The sequence below is a fragment of the Amblyraja radiata genome, chromosome 19, assembly GCF_010909765.2.
Source record: "Amblyraja radiata isolate CabotCenter1 chromosome 19, sAmbRad1.1.pri, whole genome shotgun sequence".
Lineage (NCBI taxonomy): Eukaryota > Metazoa > Chordata > Chondrichthyes > Rajiformes > Rajidae > Amblyraja > Amblyraja radiata.
This window is the reverse complement of record NC_045974.1, coordinates 7,050,120-7,071,793: the sequence shown is the minus strand read 5'-3', so window position 1 is coordinate 7,071,793 and position 21,674 is coordinate 7,050,120. Positions and strand designations below refer to the sequence as shown.

The 21,674-nt window shown below is 48.0% G+C and overlaps 1 protein-coding gene across 1 annotated transcript in view; it reads left to right on the top strand.

The window, feature by feature from the left end:
* The window catches only part of bicd1 (BICD cargo adaptor 1), a 140,905-nt gene that overhangs the window by 71,496 nt on the left and 47,735 nt on the right, over positions 1-21,674 (top strand). The window contains exons 4-5 of the mRNA XM_033038371.1: positions 12,813-13,250; positions 19,288-20,379. Of these exons, the coding sequence (XP_032894262.1) occupies positions 12,813-13,250; positions 19,288-20,379 (1,530 nt within the window). The remainder of the gene's footprint in view (positions 1-12,812; positions 13,251-19,287; positions 20,380-21,674) is intronic.

Genomic DNA, 21,674 nt, shown 5'->3' with positions numbered 1-21,674 from the left:
CCAACTCAGTATCCCGTACTTGCCTTCTCTCCATACCCCCTGATCCCCTTAGCCACAAGGGCCACATCTAACTCCCTCTTAAATATAGCCAATGTACTGGCCTCGACTACCCTCTGTGGCAGAGAGTTCCAGAGATTCACCACTCTCTGTGTGAAAAAAGTTATTCTCATCTCGGTTTTAAAGGATTTCCCCCTTATCCTTAAGCTGTGACCCCTTGTCCTGGACTTCCCCAACATCGGGAGCAATCTTCCTGCATCTAGCCTGTCCAACCCATTAAGAATTTTATAAGTTTCTATAAGATCCCCTCTCAATCTCCTAAATTCTAGAGAGTATAAACCAAGTCTATCCAGTCTTTCTTCATAAGACAGTCCTGACATCCCAGGAATCAGTCTGGTGAACCTTCTCTGTACTCCCTCTAGGGCAATAATGTCCTTCCTCAGATTTGGAGACCAAAACTGTACGCAATACTCCAGGTGTGGTCTCACCAAGACCCTGTACAACTGCAGTAGAACCTCCCTGCTCCTATACTCAAATCCTTTTGCTATGAAAGTACTTTAATCAGCAATAAAAGCATAGGCCACTTGAGTAAAGACAGACACAAATTGCTGGAGTAAACTCAGTAACACATCTCTGAAGAGTGGCTTGTTCATGTTTTACTAGTTTTAGTCTATTATTATTAAAAAAAGGTGATATAATATTTTAAGTAGAATAATCTGTATATTGTGTAAGGGAGTCAAAGGTTATGGGGCGAAGGCAGGAGAATGGGGTTGAGGGGGAAAGATAGGTCAGCCATGATTGAATGGGGGAGTAGGCTTGATGGGCTAAATGGCCTTATTCTGCTCCTAGAACTTCTGAAGATAGAATAAAGGAAAGGAAAATAAAGGTTTCTTTAAAATAATTTCAAAATGCATGGAAATCTAAAATGAAAATGAAAAATTTGCAGTGTCAGTGATGTTTGGCAGTGTAAAAAAAAATCACTTAATCCAGAAATCACTGACTCGATCTTTTCTCTGGCATGAATAGAGGGTGTCTAGTGATTAAGTATTGCAAATGTATGTCTTAACGAATTAATTTCTGAATATTTTGTGTGGGTACTATCCCAGCTTGTGGTAGGGCAGGGTGATATCTAAATGTCAGTCTTTGGCCCCTGTTTGACAAACTCCAACTCAGGAGCTGTCTGAGTCTTGGACACACTAGAGGCAGGAAACATGTTCCCGACGTTGTGGGAGTCCAGAACCAGGGGTCACAGTTTAAGAATAAGGAGTAAGCCATTTAGAACGGAGACGAGGAAAAACTTTTTCTCACAGAGAGTGGTGAGTCTGTGGAATTCTCTGCCTCAGAGGGTGGTGGAGCCAGGTTCTCTGGATGCTTTCAAGAGAGAGCTCTTAAAAATAGTGGAGTCAGGGGATATGGGGAGAAGGCAGGAACTGGGTACTGATTGGGGATGATCAGCCATGATCACATTGAATGGCAGTGCTGGCTCGAAGGGCCGAATGGCCTACTCCTGCACCTATTGTCTATTGATCTATTCCATTGTAACAGGGATTGCTGTTAACTTCACTGCTGTCCATTAGACAAAATGCCGGGCTATACCCTTTCCCAAAGGATGCACTGATACACTCATATCAAGCTATTGCTGCTCAGGCCTGTAGTTTTAAGGCTTGCATCTCTGGATGCAAATTGAATTGTGGATATCGTGGAATTTGTGGAAACCCAAGGTCAGAATGAACTTTTTTCAAAAGTCCCCTTTGTGTGTTTTATCCATTCTTAAGGGGACTGTGAATATGTAGATAGTCTCTTGTTCCAAACATGCTGCATTCTGAAGCTGCAGCCCTTTAAAATTAATGAGTGCAGGATTTTTGGACTTAATACGCTGACTGCTAATTCTCCAGTCCCTGCTTCCGGGCCCTGTAACTTAGTGAGAGATTAATTGAGTTGCTGCAGTAATTCTGACTATAATAATTAATATGTTGCTATCAATATTCTTCATGGCTGTCAATTATATTACCAACCCCTGTTCCATTATGTGGTTTCTTCCCTAAAATGTTTTGTTCAGTTTAGAGATACAGTGCAGAAACAGGCCTGTCGGCCCTTCGAGTCTGCTCCGACCAGCGATCCCTGCACGTCAACACTAATCCACACACACTAGGGACAATTTATACCCCACCAATTAACCTGCAAACCTGAACGCCTTTGGAGTGTGGGAGGAAACCGGAGATCCCGGAGAAAACCCACACGGGTCACGGGGAGAACGTGCGAACTCCATACAGACAAGCACCCGTAGTCAGGATGGAACCCGGGTCTCTGAATGAATGAATGAATACGTTTATTGTCATTGCACAATACTGTGCAACGAAATTCCATTACATCTCCTCCGGTTAAAAAAAAATACAAACACGACAACCATTGACACATATGTACACTTATTAGTAAAAAATAAATAGGTGTTTTAAAAGAATTTAAAAGAATTTAAAAGAATTTGGCGGCATTTCTTGGAATTACATTTTGCTTCCCCAGCATTCTCTGTTGGAATTTAGCTCTTTTATCGCACATGGGTAGAAACTATTCTTTAGTCTACCGGTGCAAGCCTTCAGAGTCCTGAATCGCCTCCCAGAGGGTAGCAGAGTAAAAAGGTGGTTGGCAGGGTGGGATGTGTCCTGCTTGATATTTGTGGCCCGGCGCAAGCATCGGGCCCTATATATGTCATCCAAGGAGGGCAGTTGGGCGTTTGTAATGTTCTGCGCAGTTTTTATAATTCCCTGCAACGCCCTCCTCTCAGCCACAGTACAGCTGGCGCTGTAAGGCAGCAACTCTACCGCTGCATCACCATGACGTCCCTTGTCATCTTAATTTTCAATGATGGAAATCTTAATACCCTCAGACCGCCTTGCCCTAGAACACACACACTCACTCTCTCTCTCTCGCTCTATCTATCTATCTCTCTCTCTCTCTCTATCTATCTATCTCGGTCTCTCGCTCGTTCTCTCGCTTGCTCTCTCTTGCATTTCACACCCCACAACCTCTTTGGCACCACCTCTTCCAAGATCTCACCACTATTGATCAGCTGGGTTTTGAGTCAGTTAAAATCTACTCTGAAGGAAGAGACAGGGTGAGGTGACTCGAGAGTCTAGTTTAATTGTCATATGTACTGACCACGGAACAATGAAATTCTTACTTGCAGCTGCATGAGGCCCATAAATACAACGTTCATATATAACGTCTAATAAACACAAAAAAAGCAATTCATTCATAACCCTAAAGCTAGTGCAAAACAGCCCAAAGTCCTTAGTTGCAACCAAGACAATTCATAAAAGAAGACAGAGAGCTGAAGTACCTCAGTGGGTCAGGCACCATCTCAGGGGACCAAGGATGGGTGACGTTTTGGGTCAGGAACCTTCTTCAGATGGAAACATCACCTATCCATGTTCTGCTGAGATGCTGCCTGACCCGTTGAGTTACTCCAGCACTCTGTGTCTTCCTTTGTGAACCAGCATCTGCAGTTCCTTGTTTCGACAAGGTAGTTCATAGTTTATTGTTAGTGTTTTGCGCTGTTCATGAGCCTGATGGTTGTGGGAAAGACCAGGGAGTGAAATGAGAGTGTGGCCAGGGCCTTTGATGCTGGCTGCCTTTTATGAGGCAGCACCTCCTATGGAGACCCATCTGATCCTGGATGTGGAGGTGAGGATGGGCCGAAGGGCCTTGTTTCCATGTCGTACCTTTAAACTAAACTAAACTTCCTTTCAAGCTGAAGATGGACACAAAGTGCTGGCGTAACTCAGCGGGACAGGCAGCATCACTGGAGAAAAAAAGAACAGTTTGGGTCGGGACACTTCTTCAGGCTGCAAGTTGCTCCAGCACTTTGTGTCTATCTTTGGTATAAACCAGCATCTGCAGTTCTTAGTTTCTTCCTTTGAAGCTGCTTGGTTTGTTAAACCCCATGAATATCCCCATGAATATCAGAAGATTCCAGCCTCATTTACATTATCTGTCTGCACAGTTTGCTGCTCCCCTTTCCCCAGTTTTACATTTGTGAAACACATCACAGTTAAACTCCAATAATCCACCATCCGACACATTGTAAATCCCAGACAGATACAAAAAGCTGGAGTAACTCAGCGGGACAGGCAGCATCTCTGGAGAGAACCAATGGTTGAAGTTTCTGGTCGAGACCCTTCTTCATACAATCACGACCCAAAACGCCACCCAGTCCTTCTCTCCAGAGATGCTGCCTGCCCTGTTGAGTTACTCCAGCAATTTGCGTCTACCTTCGGTTTAAACCAGCATCTGCAGTTCCTTCCCACACAGTTTGTAAATCCCGATGCTTTACCTGTACCACCAGGTACCATTTTGCCTCACTCTCTCATCCTACTCACTGGATCCCTGGTCACCACTCTTAAGGGGCTGTCCCACTGTACGAGCTAATGCAAGAGTTCTCCCGAGTTTCCCCTGATTCGAACTCGGAGAATTACGGTAATGGCCGCTCGTAGCTACTCGGGGCTCTCGTGGACATTTTTCAACATGTTGAAAAATCTTCATGAGTCTTCACGAGCTTTCCCGAGTACCTACCGTTAGCGTTACGAGCCACTCAGAGACGTCCCGAGCTCCGACGTACCCGCTACGTACATTCTACGTGCTTACCACGAGTTTGATTTTTTTTTTTTAACTCGGGAGAGCTCTTGAATTAGCGCGTACAGTGGGACAGGCCCTTTACCTTTAAACTTACCTGGTTTGCTGGTAGTTGATAAAGCTGGTCGTTCAATATTAAAGTGAGGTAAAAGTGTTTGGGGCATTAATAGAAATAACATCTGATAGACCAGATAATCTGTTTATCCAGCACCATCAATGTCCCAGACTGCTGGATCATTGGAGTTTTACTCCAATCAACAAGACTTTCCAACACACTTGGTCTTTTCTCCCTCTTCATGCCTAAACCCACGCACCCACATTTAGTTTAGTTTTGAGATACAGTGCGGATACAGGCCCTTCAGCCCACCGAGTCCACCCCGACCAGCGATCCCCGCACACTAACACTATCCTACACACATTGGGACAATTCACAATTAACCTACAAAACCTGGAATGAAGCAATAGAAAAAGGATCACTTTTAATCATCCCAAGAAACCATCAGACTACGCGTGCTGTATAAATCCCAACGCAATGAAACAGTGGGAGAGATGTTCAAATGTTAGCCAAGTTCCTGACCTGATAAACAAGCAAGCAACAAGTGAATGACAGGATCTCGAGATCCCGTCTCCTTTCAGACAAACAATAACACTTCAGAACTCCAAGCTTCTATTTGCTAACCTCCCTCTCATTGACATCACAGCTGCCATTGGATGCACTCACTTTAACTTGCTTCATGTTGTTGTCTGATTCCTCAAAGCAATTCAGGGACAAAGTTTAGTTTAGTTTAGAGATACAGCGCAGAAACAGGCCCTTCGGCCCACCGAGTCCGTGCCGACCAGCGATCCCCGCACATTAATACTATCCTACACACACACACTAGGGACAAGTTACAATTTTACCAAACCAGTTAGTCTACAAACCCGTACGTCTGTGGAGTGTGGGAGGAAACCGGAGCATAGATACATAGAAACATAGAAGATAGGTGCAGGAAGAGGCCATTCGGCCCTTCGAACCAGCACCGCCATTCATTGTGATCATGGCTGATCGTCCCCAATCAATAACCCGTGCCTGCCTTCTCCCCATATCCCTTGACTCCACTAGCCCCTAGAGCTCGATCTAACTCTCTCTTAAATCCATCCAGTGATTTGGCCTCCACTGCCCTCTGTGGCAGGGAATTCCACAAATTCACAACTCTCTGGGTGAAAAAGTTTTTTTCTCACCTCAGTCTTAAATGGCCTCCCCTTTATTCTAAGACTGTGGCCCCTGGTTCAGGACTCGCCCAACATTGGGAGCACCCGGAGAAAACCCACGTGGTCATGTGGAGAACGTACAAAACCGTGTACAGGCAGCACCCGTATTCCGGATCAAACCCGGGTCGCTGGCGCTGCAAGGCAGCAACTCTACCGCTGCACCACCATGCCGCCCCTGAACTGTTAAAGACTAAATACCCCGAGAGATTAAAAGGCGATTGTTTTAAAATAGAGGCAGAACAGCAACAGGTGACCTGCCCCACTGCCAGCTGTCATTTCCATTAACATCAATCCAGTAACACAAACTCCCAGTTCACCATGGTCCAATTTTCTATTATTGCCAAGAAGTATTTGCACCCTGGGACCTCAATGTCAAATTTCAAATATCCTTTAGTTCACTATATATATTTGACGTGGCGTATACTGTCCTCATCTCAGCCCGACCTCTAGGCAGTGGCATCCATTGATTACAAAACACCAGGCAAAAATTCCAACTGGATCAATATCGATCAATAATCGGCAGAATTGGAGCATCTGGTGCTGGGCGCAGCTCTGACTGGGTTTGGGGATGGATGGGCTTCACAGGAAAACATTGCCCATATCTTCAGTGGATTGACAATGGTGGAAAGCGCTAAAGAAAGATGAATAGGCGGAGATGGAATAAACATCAAATGGGCGCAGGCGAGGGAAAAGGAGTCAAGAAAAATATTTATTTTTTGTGAATAAAAGCTTAAGAAAAAGTTTGGCACCAAATGTCGGAGTAACCCAGCGGGTCAGGCAGTATCTCTGGAGAAAATGGATAGGTGATGTCTCTGGTCAGGACCCTTCTTTAGACTTAAGAACAGGTTGTTATCTTGTTCTAATCACAAGTAGGTTTGACATTGTGCTCTGCATGTCTGTTGCATTCTTGTCAACCGGTGCTCCAGTGAACTTCAAGTGAGTTTGCCAAGGAGGGGAATCGAGAACTCAAGGACATAGGTTTAAGGCGAGGGGGGAGGGGGGGGGGGGATTTAATAGGAATCTGAGTGGTAACTTTTTTACACAAAGGGTGGTGGGTGTATGGAATGAGGAGGTAGTTGAGGCAGGTACTATCGGAAAGGTACATGGATCGGACATGTTTAGAGGGATACGGGCCAAATGCAGGCAGGTGGGACTAGCGTAGATTGGACATGTTGGCCGGTGTGGGCATGTTGGGCCGAAGGGCCTGTTTCCACGCTGAAAGTCTCTAAGACTCTAGATGGTGACAGAAATCAGTGAAATACCTTGTGCCAGTGGTCATCAGGCTGAACTCTTTTAATACCACATACACCACGTCTACCTGTTATGTAACTCAGCATAAACCAGAACACAATTTACCCAGATTTCACTGAAATTGCCAGATAAATGGAAGGAATCATTGTTCTACCCCCCCCCCCCCCCCCCCCCCCCCCCCCCCCCCTTAACATCCAACTTGCTTTCTCACAATATTGATTTAATTCTAGGACATGGATCTAATCTCTCCATATTTCATTCCCATCACGTGGGTGAATAATTAACACAGTCGTTTTGGCAATTAATTCCAAATCATTACTTTAACATTTTGCCTTTGGGCAGCGTCCACACTCCCGATGACCCTGTCTTGCAACAGAGTAAACTGAGGGATGTTCAGGAGAAGCCTTTGGCCAAGATAAAAAAAATACGACCTTAACGTTTTATGTGTTGTGAATTGAGAAATCATAAACTGTGTGTGAAGAGAGAACACGATTGTTGTTGTCAGATGTTCTGTCACCCTTCTTTAAATGTGTTTACGGGTCTTGTTACCATTTTTTTTTTGCTGTTGTATTGTTGTGATATGAAATGTGCATCTTCTCTCTTGCAAGTTGCTAACTCCGTCCTCTTCTGATGCAGGTCATTGCACTCTATCTGTCCGTGGGGAAAAGTGTGAGTGACATCACTAGGGCAGCAGGCTTGTTGGTAGGCGATGCACTGTGCTTGTTGTACGCTGCTGTGGGAGGGGGCTTGCCCTTCACTTCAAGCTGGCGGACTGACGATTAACTGTAGGGATTTAGCTTGACGGAGAGAGTCGAGCCAGTAGCTCCAGAAGTGGAACTTTCACCAAAAGATCACGAGCTCCAAAAATATTGAAATATTTCCAAAAACATCCCAATGGAAGGTCACTTTTCATATTCGTAAAATTCAAAAATTCTATGAATATCCGACCTGCACGTAGAGGACTGGGGGGGGGGTGGGGATTTGCATTTGTGATACAGCGAGACACTACATCAAGAGCCCAACTCCTAAACATTTCTCTGGTCTTGCCTAACTGTTGACTTCAATGGAAATGAAACCCAGGCAGTGGCAGCCAAGCCAATATTCGGCATTTTATCCTTAATCAAGTCAAGTCAAGTCAAGTCACTTTTATTTCTATAGCACATTTAAAAAACAACTCTCGTTGACCAAAGTGCTTTACATTGGAGGAGGTACTAACGTTATACAACATTGGTTCGTAGATTAAATACAAACATCACTACATACACTTGGCCCTCGCTCAGAGGACGTCAAGAAAGGCTTGGGAGTAGAGGTGAGTTTTAAGTCTCGACTTAAAGGAGTCGATGGAGGGGGCAGTTCTGATGGGAAGAGGGATGCTGTCCCACAGTCTAGGAGCTGCAACCGCAAAGGCACGGTGGCCCCTGAGCTTATGCCTAGACCGCGAGATGGTCAGTAATTTGATTCATTAATCATGAATCAAAAGAATCCCAAATGTCTCCAAAGAGGTTTTGAGAATGAATTCCTTCCCCCCCTTTTTAGGTATCCGTCACCAGTTGAGAGTATAGACAGATTATTTGTTCACAAGTAGTTTCTTCCCAGCTGTCAACAGGCAACTGAACCATCCTATCAATAACTAGAGTGCGGTCCTGAGCTGCCATCTTCCTCATTCGAGACCCTGGGACTATCTTTAATCAGACTTTACTCAACTTTATCTTGCACTAGACATTATTCCATTCATCATGTATCTGTACACTGTGGACGGCTGTGTAATCATGTATTGCCTTTCCGCTGACTGGATAGCACGCACCAAAAAGCTTACACTGTACCTCAGTACACGTGACAATAAACTAAACTAAACGTGTATAAAGAATAGTATTAAAATGGTAGAGGGTAGTCACAAAATGCTGGAGTAACTCAGCGGGACAAGCAGCATCTCTGGAGAGAAGAAATGGGCGACGTTTCGGGTCGATATCCTTCTTCAGACTGTTAGTTGACAGTGGTAAATAGACATAATTTAAAATGATGGGCATGGATGTCAGATTAGCCACAATCCTTTCAAATGGCGGCATGGATCTGAAAGACACAATGGTCCCCTCTTGACCTGTATTGCCACGTCCAGTCATCCTTGGAAACCTTAGCTGACCTAGTGTGGTTGTAGAGTTGGCAAGTGCCTTCTGAACTGCTAGGTTATGGTCGGGCTAAGGTATAGGTGACTTCAATGCCATTCTTGTCTGAAAAGAATACCACACATATCACCCACCTCAATCTGAACAATGATCCATACACCACTCCAATAACAGCATGGATCAGTGTGAGCAGGGTTGGCTTTCCTACTTTGTATTCCCTCCTCCCCATTTATTGCTTCATTTAAAAAAAGTTCAATACATTGGAAATAGTTTATTTAACGGCAATATTTATGAGGCCACAAACATCACCGTGTGTCCCCCCATGTCCCTCCTTCCTTGGAGTCAGGCCTACTCCTTTGATGCAGAAAGTGTTTAGATGTTTAATATCTGCAGATATGTGTATGGCGCTTATTTAATCTGGATGTGAACTGGAGATTGTTGATGAATGCCCGATCACTAACACAGCTTTGCTAGTTTACCTACACCGCTGAATTCTTGCTGCCCCCTTCATTGAGCTATCGATATGTGATCTCACCTCCTCCCGCCCACATCCTCATTTCCCTGGATGCCAGAGATCCCTCCTTTCCACCCAGCATTCTTCTCTTTTACCCCCCCCCCCCTCCTTTGGAGGTGAATAGGAAGGGAACTCTTTGTCGGAGAACACGCTCCATTATGGAAAGGTCTTTGCAGGCGTACCGCAGTTTTTGACCAAGTGTGTTCCACTGATAAATCCTTTCTGGGAAAATACACTTGCAAAGAAAATTAATCTACTTTTTTTTTAATTTTTTTAAACCAATTTATTTTCGCAAATTTCTGCGGTAAATGTCGACGTTTGTGGAGTCGCTCCCATTTTTCTCACCATTGGGAAAAAGTACTGAGCTTTCCCTTGAGAAGTGAAAGAGACTCAAGTCCCCACATAAGCACAGGGCAGATGTCGGATGAAGTTGAGATTGCTGCAGTTCATCTCTGCAGCAGGACTTCTCTTAAAGTAACCCTAGACTGTCAATAAGTCCGCTAATCATCTGCTTTAGTTGTCTTTTGTGTCCTGCACCGTAAAAGATAACCAACCTTACTCCCCCGGGGGGAGGGGGGGGGGGGGGGGGGGTGAAAGAACACCTCATAATTTCTGAATGTTACTCATGCAATCATTTCTCCAGTTTTCTTTTCAAATTAATGAATGCGTTTTAATTTTCCGTTTCCTGGCTGGTTATGTTCATGTGCGTAGTAGCCGCAGCTTGTGGGACATGTGAAAATGATCATTCACCGTGACCAGGCTTTATAACGTTTGTGTTGTGCATGACTATGGTCGGTGGGTTGACCTTAGGGCTGGTGACTTTGTACATACAACACAAGAGGAGGGATCAGCACCCTTCTGGCTGAGTGTGGCAGGGAGCGAGACCTGGTTCCCAGCTTGTACTCCATCGATGCTCAATCTACATGCCCGTCTGCTACTTATACTGACTTCCCCAAAATAAAGAGAAAATAAAATGGCAGATGCAGAGAGATGGTGTTTTATTGACACGAGTACCAATTAAGGTACAGTGATATTCGTAGGTAGAGAGAGGGGGAGATGGTGAGAGAGCAGGAGAGAGAAAAAGGGAGAGAGTGGGGGATAGAGAGAATGAGATAGAGAGGGACATAGAGAGTTCCCGATGTTGGGGGAGTCCAGAACCAGGGGCCACAGTTTAAGAATAAGGAGTAAGCCATTTAGAACAGAGACGAGGAAACACTTTTTCTCACAGAGAGTGGTGAGTCTGTGGAATTCTCTGCCTCAGAGGGCGGTGGAGGCAGGTTCTCTGGATGCTTTCAAGAGAGAGCTAGATAGGGCTCTTAAAAATAGCAGTCAGGGGATATGGGGAGAAGGCAGGAACGGGGTACTGGTTGGGGATGATCAGCCATGATCACATTGAATGGCGATGCTGGCTCGAAGGGCCGAATGGCCTACTCCTGCACCTATTGTCTATTGCCTATTGACAGGGAGAGAGGGAGGGAGAGAGAGAGAGGGAGGGAGAGAAAGAGGGTGAGATTGGGAGAGAGAGAGAGAGGGTGGTAGAGAGAATGAGATAGAGAGGTGGGCAGAGCGAGATAGAGAGGGGGGAGTAGGAGAGAGAGTGAGATATAGAGTGGGATATATATAGAGAGAGAGGGAGAGAGAAGGAAGGAGATAGGGAGAAAGAGATAGTGAGACCAAGAGAATGTAATAAAGAGAGAGAAAGAGAGACTGTGAGATAGAGACTGAAAGACAGAGGGAGACGGAGTGAGGTAGAGAGACTTAGAGATACGGAGAGAGAGGGAGATAGAGAGACTGAGAGATCCCATTATTTCATTCAGCAATAGGAGAAACAAATTCAAGTTTATGATTTCAAGGCTTGAAAATGAGATTTAAAGATGAATTATAATAAATCCTCAAAACCATATAGTCATTGCAACCTATTTCTAAGAAAAAGTGCAGTCGAGTGGGTTACATTTTGGAAATCGACAATAGGAAAGAAAAAGGTGTAGTGTTGAAACCAGTGTCCAGGTCACATCCTCCATCTACACCAAGATAATAGATAAATCACTCCCTTGCCTTGACACGGCCGATCTCTGACAGTATCTATCCCAGTAGCAGCATTATCCATGTGAAGCCATGCTCCTAGCATTAGACCTTGGCTGAATTATGCTGCTGTGGAATGGTGAAAACCATTCACCAGATATCGCAGCCGGAGCAGGTGGGATTATCCATGTGAGCTTCCTTGGTCCAAGGAGTCAATGGTTAGCTCGACATAGATTACAAGACCTACACCAAACCCAAACCAATTAGGAGCAGACGAGGGCATTCGATCCAATTTGTGATCCCAGCTACAAAGACAGATGTGTACAGCAATTCGTTCTTCCCCCGCACAATTAAAGCATGGAATAATCTCCACCCAACTATAGTTACCCAACCAGATGCAACTAAATTTAAAGTAGCTCTTTCTTCCCAATAACCCTTTCTGGCTTAAGCCCTCCCTTCACCACCTCCAGTTTAAATTCCATTTGGAATATTTTGGAGGACCAAGAAACCAAGAACCAAGGCAGTATCTGGCCCCACATGAACATCAATGGTGATTGAGAGCATCAGATTCCAGCACATTATAGCTGAGGCAAGGTGTATCAGGGGGAACCTGGGACAATGTAAGTGGTTCCAGCACGGCTTCATGTGCTGCTGCCTACTGGCACAATGTTGACCTGCATGGACATCTTTGCAGAGAAGGAGTAAAGCTGGGAGAACCAGTCTGTGCACCTGCCCCAGGTGTGATAGACCAGCTCACAGCCTGGCAGTGGGATGCCCACCCACACCCCTGTTAAGCTGACGATATTGGTTTGAGTGCCAACTCAACCCACCGTCTGCCCGGTGACACCTCCAACGGTATCTTGTGCGTTGGAGAAGCTAAAGCAGTTTCCCCAACGTCAAGCCAGTACTCACTCATATCAAGGAGGAGTTGCTCCTCGAAGCCCGGCCGTTGCGGATAGACGGGCGAATTGCAAAGGCGAGGGGGGCTCGAGTCTAAATGTTTCGTCTTCTGTCCGGCCCCCCAGGTGGAATACGAGGGTCTCAAGCACGAGATCAAGCGGCTGGAGGAGGAGACGGTGCTGCTCAACAGCCAGCTGGAGGACGCCATCCGGCTGAAGGAGATCGCCGAGCACCAGCTGGAGGAGGCGCTGGAGACACTGAAGAACGAGCGGGAGCAGAAGAACAACCTGCGCAAGGAGCTGTCGCAGTACATCAACATGAGCGACAGCATGTACAACACCCACATCAACATCGCCGTGGACGGGCTCAAGTTCCCCGAGGACGGGGGCGGCGAGCCCAACAACGACGACAAGGTCAACGGCCACATCCACGGCTCCCTGGTCAAACTCCAGAGTGACTACCGGCCGGCCGGCAGGAAGACCGACAACCCCGCCCTCGTCTCCGACCTCTTCAGCGAGCTCAACATCTCGGAAATGCAAAAGCTGAAGCAGCAGCTCATCCAGGTATTTGCTCCTGTTCTCCTGCCCATTCTCTTTCACTTCCTCCTCCAGCTGATCTTCCTGAGTTTCTGCTCTGTCCTGCCCCCGTCTTGTTTCCTGCTCATTTTCCCTTTCACGTTCTTCTCGTCTTTCCTACTGCGCTAACTCCCTCCCTCCCTCCCTCCCTCCCTCCCTCCCTCCTCCCTCCCTCCCTCCCTCACTCTCTCCCTCCCTCCGTCCCTCCCTCCCTCCCTCCCTCCCTCCCTCCCTCCCTCCCTCCCTCCCTCCCCCTCCCTCCCTCCCTCCCTCCCTCCCTCCCTCCCTCCCTCCCAAAGCCACATATCAGTCGCCACCAACCTGCAGCTCCTCTTCAGTGAAGAGCTCTGGAGACAACCTCTCCTCAAGAAAATTCACCTGCGGCCAAAACAACCACCGTCGCTCCCCATTCGACAAATAAAAGCTGTTGTTAATGTACCCGCTGCCTTTGACCCACTCATTACAGGAGCTCGGTTAAGTTTAGCTTAGATACACAGCGCGAATCCGCACACCAACATTATCCCACGCACGCAAGGGACAATTTACAATCACACCAAGCCAAGTAACCTACAGAACTGTACGCCTTTGGAGTGTGGGAGGAAACCGGAGCACCCGGAGAAAACCCACGCAGTCCATCGGGAGAATGTACAAAATCCTTACAGACAGCACCCCTGGTCAGGATCGAACCCAGGTCCCTGGCGCTGTGAGGCAGCAACTCTACCACAGGGGAATGAGTAGAGGCGTTATTTTACGTTGAGTTTTCTCCATTGCAATATCACAAAACACCATTATCGTGACCCACAAATCCACAGACCTCCACCAACATCCTCCACGGTGCCACATTAGGACATCTTTACGTCATTGAAAGGTGAGGATCCACATACAAAATCTACTCAATGGTTAATCTGTCCCCACTGTTTTAGAGTGAATATGGAACCGCACAAGAGTCCAGTGTCCAGGATGCCAGGTATAACTCATCTCCTCTGTCTGCTCCTGATCCATATCCCTGCACAGCCACGAGTCTATCCATAAGCCTCTTAAACGCCTCTGATCTATCTATCTTTCATGATTAATACGGGTGTCAGGGGTTACAGGGCCGAAGGCAGGAGAATGGGGTTGAGTGGGAAAAATAGATCTGCCATGATTGAGTGGCAGTGTAGACTTGATGGGCCGAATGGCCTCATTCTGTTTCTATAACTTATGAACTTATGAGCGGCATGTTCTGATGCAGCCACAACCGCATCTCACCTTAAAGAGACCTCTAGTCTTTAGCATATCCACGCTGTCTATCCTATGTATGCCTCTCATAGTTTTATATATTTCTATGAGGTCTCCCGCAATGTCTGACTCTCTTAAGAAAACAATCCAAGTTTGTCCAAGCTCTCCTTAAAGCTCATACCCTCCGAGGCAGCATTTTGGTGAGCTCGTCTGCACCCTCTCCAAAGCCACCATTCTCCCTGGAATGGGGAGATCAGAACTACACCCAGTGCTCGAAAACGTGACGTCCTGACTCTTATACTCAGTATCCTGACCGATGAAGGCAGGCATATCAAAAAGCCTTCTTTACCATTCCATCTCCTTGTGTGGCTACCTTCAATGAACCTCGACAATAGACAATAGACAATAGGTGCAGGAGTAGGCCATTTGGCCCTTCAAGCCAGCACCGCCATCTAATGTGATCATGGCTGATCATCCCCAAACAGTACCCCGTTCCTGCCTTTTCCCCATATCCCCAGACTCCGCTATTTTTAAGAGCCCTATCCAGCTCTCTCTTGAAAGCATCCAGAGAACCGGCCTTCACTGCCCTCTGAGGCAGAGAATTCCACACTCACAACTCTCTGTGAGAAAAAGTGTTTCCTCGTCTAAATGGCTTACCCCTTGTTCTTGAACTGTGGCCCCTGGTTCAGGACTCCCCCAACATCGGTAACATGTTTCCTGCCTCTAGCGTGTCCAAACCCTTAACAATCTTTTATGTTTCAATAAGGACTCCGAGATCCTTCTGCACATCATTGCTGTTGAGGCCCCTGCCATGAACGGGTACACTTTCCCCTTGCGTTGGGCATGCCAGAGTGCAAACCCGCCACACACGTGGCCACACTAAACTGCAGCCGCCATTTCTCTGCCCACGTCTGTAACCGATGTACGCACGTACTGCTGGGTCCTTTGACAACCTTCTTCAATCTCCGCAACGCCACCAATCGTTGGTGTCCTGTGCGAGGATCTGATAGCTTATAAAATGACGAGAGGCAGAGATGCAATCCAGCTCCGTTTCAGTTCGGTTTAGACAAGGTGGAGGGTCAGAACCACTTTGCCAGGGTGACCATGCTAATTGGGGCAAAGGTGCAAGGTAAGAAGGGGGAGAGTTGAACGGAGATGTACGGGACAATGCTGAATTACGCAGAGAGCAGTAGATGTCTTCAACACGCTGGCAGGGGGTTGTGGTGGAAGCAGATACAGTGGTAAACGTTTTTAGATAGACATACAAATATGCAGGGAATGGAGTGATGTGGATCATATGCAGTCAGAAGGATTTAGTTGAATTTGGCATCATGTTCGGCACAGACATCACGGCACAAAGGGCATGTTCGTGTGCTGCACTGTTCCACATTCTGGGAAATATTCTCGGAAGCTGTAAACACTACTGTGTGTTTTCGCGAAATGGATTTAGCTGATCCTATCATAGAGAAAGCAGGGGGGAAAGAGTTCCAATAATCTAAACTGTTTTACTTGTTTTACAAGGGCTGAATTTTCAGTGAAAGAGCTGAAATGTTGAGCGTGTCGTTTAGTTTCAGATGGCCACAGTAGGATCTTGATCATTAGAAGATTGAGGGGGGATCTAGAAGATTGAGGGGGGATCTTCTAGAAACAAAATTCTTAAGGGGTTGGACAGGCTAGATGCAGGAAGATTATTCCCGATGTTGGGGAAACCCAGAACTAGGGGTCACAGTTTAAGGATAAGAGGGAAGTCTTTTAGGACCGAGATGAGAAAATCATTTTTTACAGAGAGAGTGGTGAATCTGTGGAATTCTCTGCCACAGAAGGTAGTTGAGGCCACAGTTCATTGGCTATATTTAAGAGGGAATTAGATGTGGCCCTTGTGGCTAAAGGGATCAGGGGGAATGGAGAGAAGGCAGGGATGGGATACTGAGTTGGATGATCAGCCATGATCATATTGAATGGCGGTGCAGGCTCGAAGGGCCGAATGGCCTACTCCTGCACCTATTTTCTATGTTTCTATGTTTCTATTATGGATGTACCCAAAACCATGCACCCCCCCCCCATGCTACCAATGCTCTCTTTAGACTTCAGACTTTAGAGATACAGCGTGGAAACAGGCCCTTCAGCCCACCACGTCTGCATACACACGCAATATCCTACACACTAGGACCAATTTACAGTTTTTATCGAAGCAAATTTAGCCGACAAAAGTGTAGGTCTTTGGAGTGTGGGAGGAAACCGGAGCATTAGGGGGAAACCCATACGGTCACGTGGAGAAGGTACAAACTCTGTACTTCAGACCACAGCCCCTGTAGTCAGGATCGAAGCAGGGGTCTCTGGCCCTGTGAGGCAGCAACTCTACCCCTGCGCCACCGTGGCCCCCCATGCGCTGGGGGGGCAGAAGGGCTCGTGACGTCATCACTTCTCTCCCACTCATCGCCACAAAAGAGGCGCGATCCCTAAGAGCCGCGCTCTCACGACGGTCCCAGGCCTTCCCCGAGCTTTGGGAAGACCCTGGCTATTGGCGGGCAAGAATTCCCCCCGACCCCACGCATGTGCATGCTCTGGCGAATGTGAGCACCTGCGAGTCGCTCCTGTGAGACCATTACCAGAGTGCAGGGCAGAGAGAGAGAGAGAGAGAGAGATCGCCACTTTACCGGGCCCCCTCTGTTCAACGTGTGCAGCCACTCATCAAACATCTCAATATGTTTAAGAAGGAACTGCAGATGCTGGAAAATCGAAGGTAGACAAAAGTGCTGGAGAAACTCAGCGGGTGCAGCAGCATCTATGAAGTGAAGGAAATAGGCAACGTTTCGGGCCGAAACCCTGAAGGAAATAGGCAACGTTTCGGGCCGAAACCCTGAAGGAAATAGGCAACGTTTCGGGCCGAAACCCTGAAGGAAATAGGCAAGGTTTCGGGCCGAAACCCTGAAGGAAATAGGCAACGTTTCGGGCCGAAACCCTGAAGGAAATAGGCAACGTTTCGGGCCGAAACCCTGAAGGAAATAGGCAACGTTTCGGGCCGAAACCCTGAAGGAAATAGGCAACGTTTCGGGCCGAAACCCTGAAGGAAATAGGCAACGTTTCGGGCCGAAACCCTGAAGGAAATAGGCAACGTTTCGGGCCGAAACCCTGAAGGAAATAGGCAACATTTCGGGCCGAAACCCTGAAGGAAATAGGCAACGTTTCGGGCCGAAACCCTGAAGGAAATAGGCAACGTTTCGGGCCGAAACCCTTCCGGGTTTCGGCCCGAAACGTTGCCTATTTCCTTCGCTCCATAGATGCTGCTGCACCCGCTGAGTTTCTCCAGCACTTTTGTCTACAAACATCTCAATATGTTGGGCTTCACACCCGCTGTGATCCAAAGTTCACACTCAAGCTAATGGAGGCCGGGACATATCTATGGGTTGTGAAAAAAACGTCATCGAGTTTGCAGGTATGTATCGACATCTAGTCTCTGTAGCAGGATTAAAACATTCACGACAGTGGATGTTATTGAGATGCGGAGTTTGAACAGAGATATTGTTACCCTGGCTGTGGGGGTCAAATGACCTCTTGCAGAACAACCTATGTAGAATTCTTCCAGAAGAAACATCGTGAATTTCTACAGTGCTTTCCCAATGTCCTGAACAGTTCATTATGGCTAAAGGCAACTAATGCCCCTGTCCCACTTAGGAAACCTGAACGGAAACCTCTGGAGACTTTGCGCCCCACCCAAGGTTTCCGTGCGGTTCCCGGAGGTTGCAGGTGGTTGCCGGAGGTTGAAGGTAGTGGAAGCAGGTGGGGAGACTGACAAAAACCTCCGGGAACTGCACAGAAACCTTGGGTGGGGGCGCAAAGTCTCCAGAGGTTTCCGTTCAGGTTTCCTAAGTGGGACAGGGGCATAACAATTTATTTGGAGTGTTGCAATGAAAGTTGGAAAGACCACTGTTCTAGAACGTACGTTCTAGTGTTGCTCTAGAATCAGTGCACTCTGTTCATGGGCGACTGATTCTCAGCTATGATATCACTGTAGAAATTCATGATGTACCTTCGACATAGGTTTTTTCTTCCAAGTACTATTTACAAAGGGGCACGAGAGAGATATCATACATGTGTTAATAACATGTATTAGAGGCCGCTTCAACAGATTTCATTGCCTTCTTATTACTCCGAACATGACCATGAGACCCATTCCACTTTCTAAAGAGCACACGTTAACGGATTCAAGTCATGGGCTGCAGTCCAGGGTTTGTTTTCTTTTAGTTCATAGAAACAGCGCGGAAACAGGCCCTTCGGCCCAACGAGTCCGCAACGACTAGCGATCCCCTGCACACCAAAGGACCTGTCTTACTTGGGCGTCATTTGCGCGTCACGCAGGTGGCGCGTGAAGATTTTGTGAATCCCAAAATCCTGGGGTGCCTACGCCACCACGTGCCATGCACGTGTAATGCACGCCATGCGGGCATCACGTGCCCGTCGTGCGTCGTGACGCGTAAATGACGCGCAAATGACGCTCAAGTGGGACAGGCCCTTAACACTCTCCTACACACACTAGGGACAATTTACATTTTTACACCAAGCCAATTAACCTACAAACCTGTACGTCTGTGGAGTGTGGGAGGAAACCGAAGATCTTGGGGAAAGCCCACGCAGGTCACGGGGAGAACGTACAGACTCCACACAGGCAGCACCCGTAGTCGGGATTGAACCCGGGTCTCTGGCGCTGTGGGGCAGCAACTCTACCGCTGCGCCACAGTGCCGCCCTGAGACGTGTGAGGCTGAGAGAGCGCTTGCTTGGTGAATGACCCGTCTTGTTTCACTGCAGGTGGAGCGGGAGAAATCTCTGCTGATGGTCAGCCTTGCGGAGTCTCAGAGCCAGCTGGAGCACACCAAGGGGGCCCTGAGCGAGCAGCACGAGAGGGTCCACAGCCTGACGGAGCACATCAACGCCATGAGGACGCTCCAGGTCAACAAGGACTCGAAGGCCGAGCTGGAGAACGAGAAAGGGCACGAGTCCGGGGAGGAAACCCACGACTACGAGGTGGACATCAACGGGCTGGAGATCCTGGAGTGTAAGTACAAGGTGGCAATCACTGAGGTGATCGACCTCAAGGCTGAGCTCAAGAGCCTGAAGGAGAAGTACAACAAGTGTGTGGAGACCTACACCGAGGAGAAGGCCAAGTACGAGGACCGGGTGCAGGAGCAGGACAAGCAGGTGAGCTGCCTGGAGAAGATGAACAAGGAACACAACGAGAAGGTGTCGAACTTCGAGACGGAGATCAAGTCGCTGACAGTCATGGCCAACGAGGGCCACAACACGTTGAACACGGCGCAGGACGAGCTGGTGACCTTCAGCGAGGAGCTGGCCCAGTTGTACCACCACGTGTGCTTGTGCAACAACGAGACGCCCAACAGGGTGATGCTTGACTACTACAGGCAGAGCAGGGTGACCCGAAGCGGCAGCCTGAAGGGCCCCGACGACCCGCGGGCCATCCTGTCCCCCCGCCTGGCCCGCCGCGGCCTCTCCTCCCCGACCGTCGAACCCCGCAACTCCCCGGACCACTCGCCCAGAGAGGGGGGCGGCGGCAGCGGCGGGGGGCAGCAGAGTCCCACCAAGCCCGCCAGCGTCCCCCCCCCACCCTCCTCGCCCGTCTCCGACCCCGGTGACCTCCGCAAGGAGCCCATGAACATCTACAACCTGAACGCCATCATCCGCGACCAGATCAAGCACCTGCAGAAGGCGGTGGACCGCTCGCTGCAGCTTTCCCGCCAGCGGGCAGCCGCCAGGGAACTGGCCCCCATGTTCGACAAGGACAAGGAGGTGCTGATGGAGGAGATCCTCAAGCTGAAGTCACTGCTCAGCACCAAGCGCGAGCAGATCGCCACCCTCCGCACTGTCCTCAAGGCCAACAAGCAGGTAACAATAGCAATAGCAGCAGAATCAGGCCATTCGGCCCATCGCGTCTACCTCGACCCAATCCCAAATACCCATCACCCTCTGAGCAAAAATAGCTGCCCTGCATCTTCCTATTAAATCTTTCCCTTCTCAGCTTAGAAACATGGAAAAAATAGGTGCAGGAGCTGCACTCCCTCAATAGCAAGAATGCCCTCCCTAATTTGAGGAAGGACATTCTTGCTACTGAGAGAGTGCAGCGTAGGTTTACAAGGTTAATTCCCGGGATGGCGGGACTGTCATATGCTGAGAGAATGGAGCAGCTGGGCTTGTACACTATGGAGTTTAGAAGGATGAGAGGGAATCTCATTGAAACATATAAGATTGTTAAGGGCTTGGACACGCTAGAGGCAGGAAACATGTTCCCGATGTTGGGGGAAGTCCAGAACCAGGGGCCACAGTTTAAGAACAAGGGGTAAGTCATTTAGAACGGAGACGAGGAAACACTTTTTCTCACAGAGAGTGGTGAGTCTGTGAAATTCTCTGCCTCAGAGGGCGGTGGAGGCAGGTTCTCTGGATGCTTTCAAGAGAGAGCTAGATAGGGCTCTTAATAATAGGGGATATGGGGAGAAGGCAGGAACGGATATTGATTGGGGATGATCAGCCATGATCACATTGAATGACAGTGCTGGCTTGAAGGCCCGAATGGCTACTCCTGCACCTATTGTCTATAGTCTATTGATCAGGCCATTCGGCCCTGATCATCTAGAATCAGTACCTTCACCTATGTGCTCTGGTTCTTGATGCCCCTACACTGGGGGAATAGACCCGATCTATTCACCTCATGATCATATACATTTATCTTGCTGTCTCGGGCTGGGGGAGGGGAAAGGTACGTCTGTAATCCTGACCTGGTGGGCTGAGCTATCTTAACTGTGCATGGAACAAGCATTCATAAGGTCACAGGGTCATAATGGATGGGAACAGAATTAGGCCATTCGCCCCATCATGTCCATCCGCCATTCAATCATGGCTGATCTATCTCTCACTCCTAACCCCATTCCCCTGCCTTCTCCCCATAACCCCTGACACCCGTACTAATCAAGAATCTATCTATCTCTGCCTCAAAAATATCCGCTGACCTGGCCTCCACAGCTGTTTGTGGCAAAGATTTCCACAGATTCACCACCCTCTGACTAAAGACGTTTCTCGTCATCTCCTTCCTAAAAGAACATCCTTTAATTCTGAGCCTATGACCTAGGCTCTCCCACCTGCAGAAACATCCTCCCCACATCCACTCTATCCAAGCCTTTCACTAT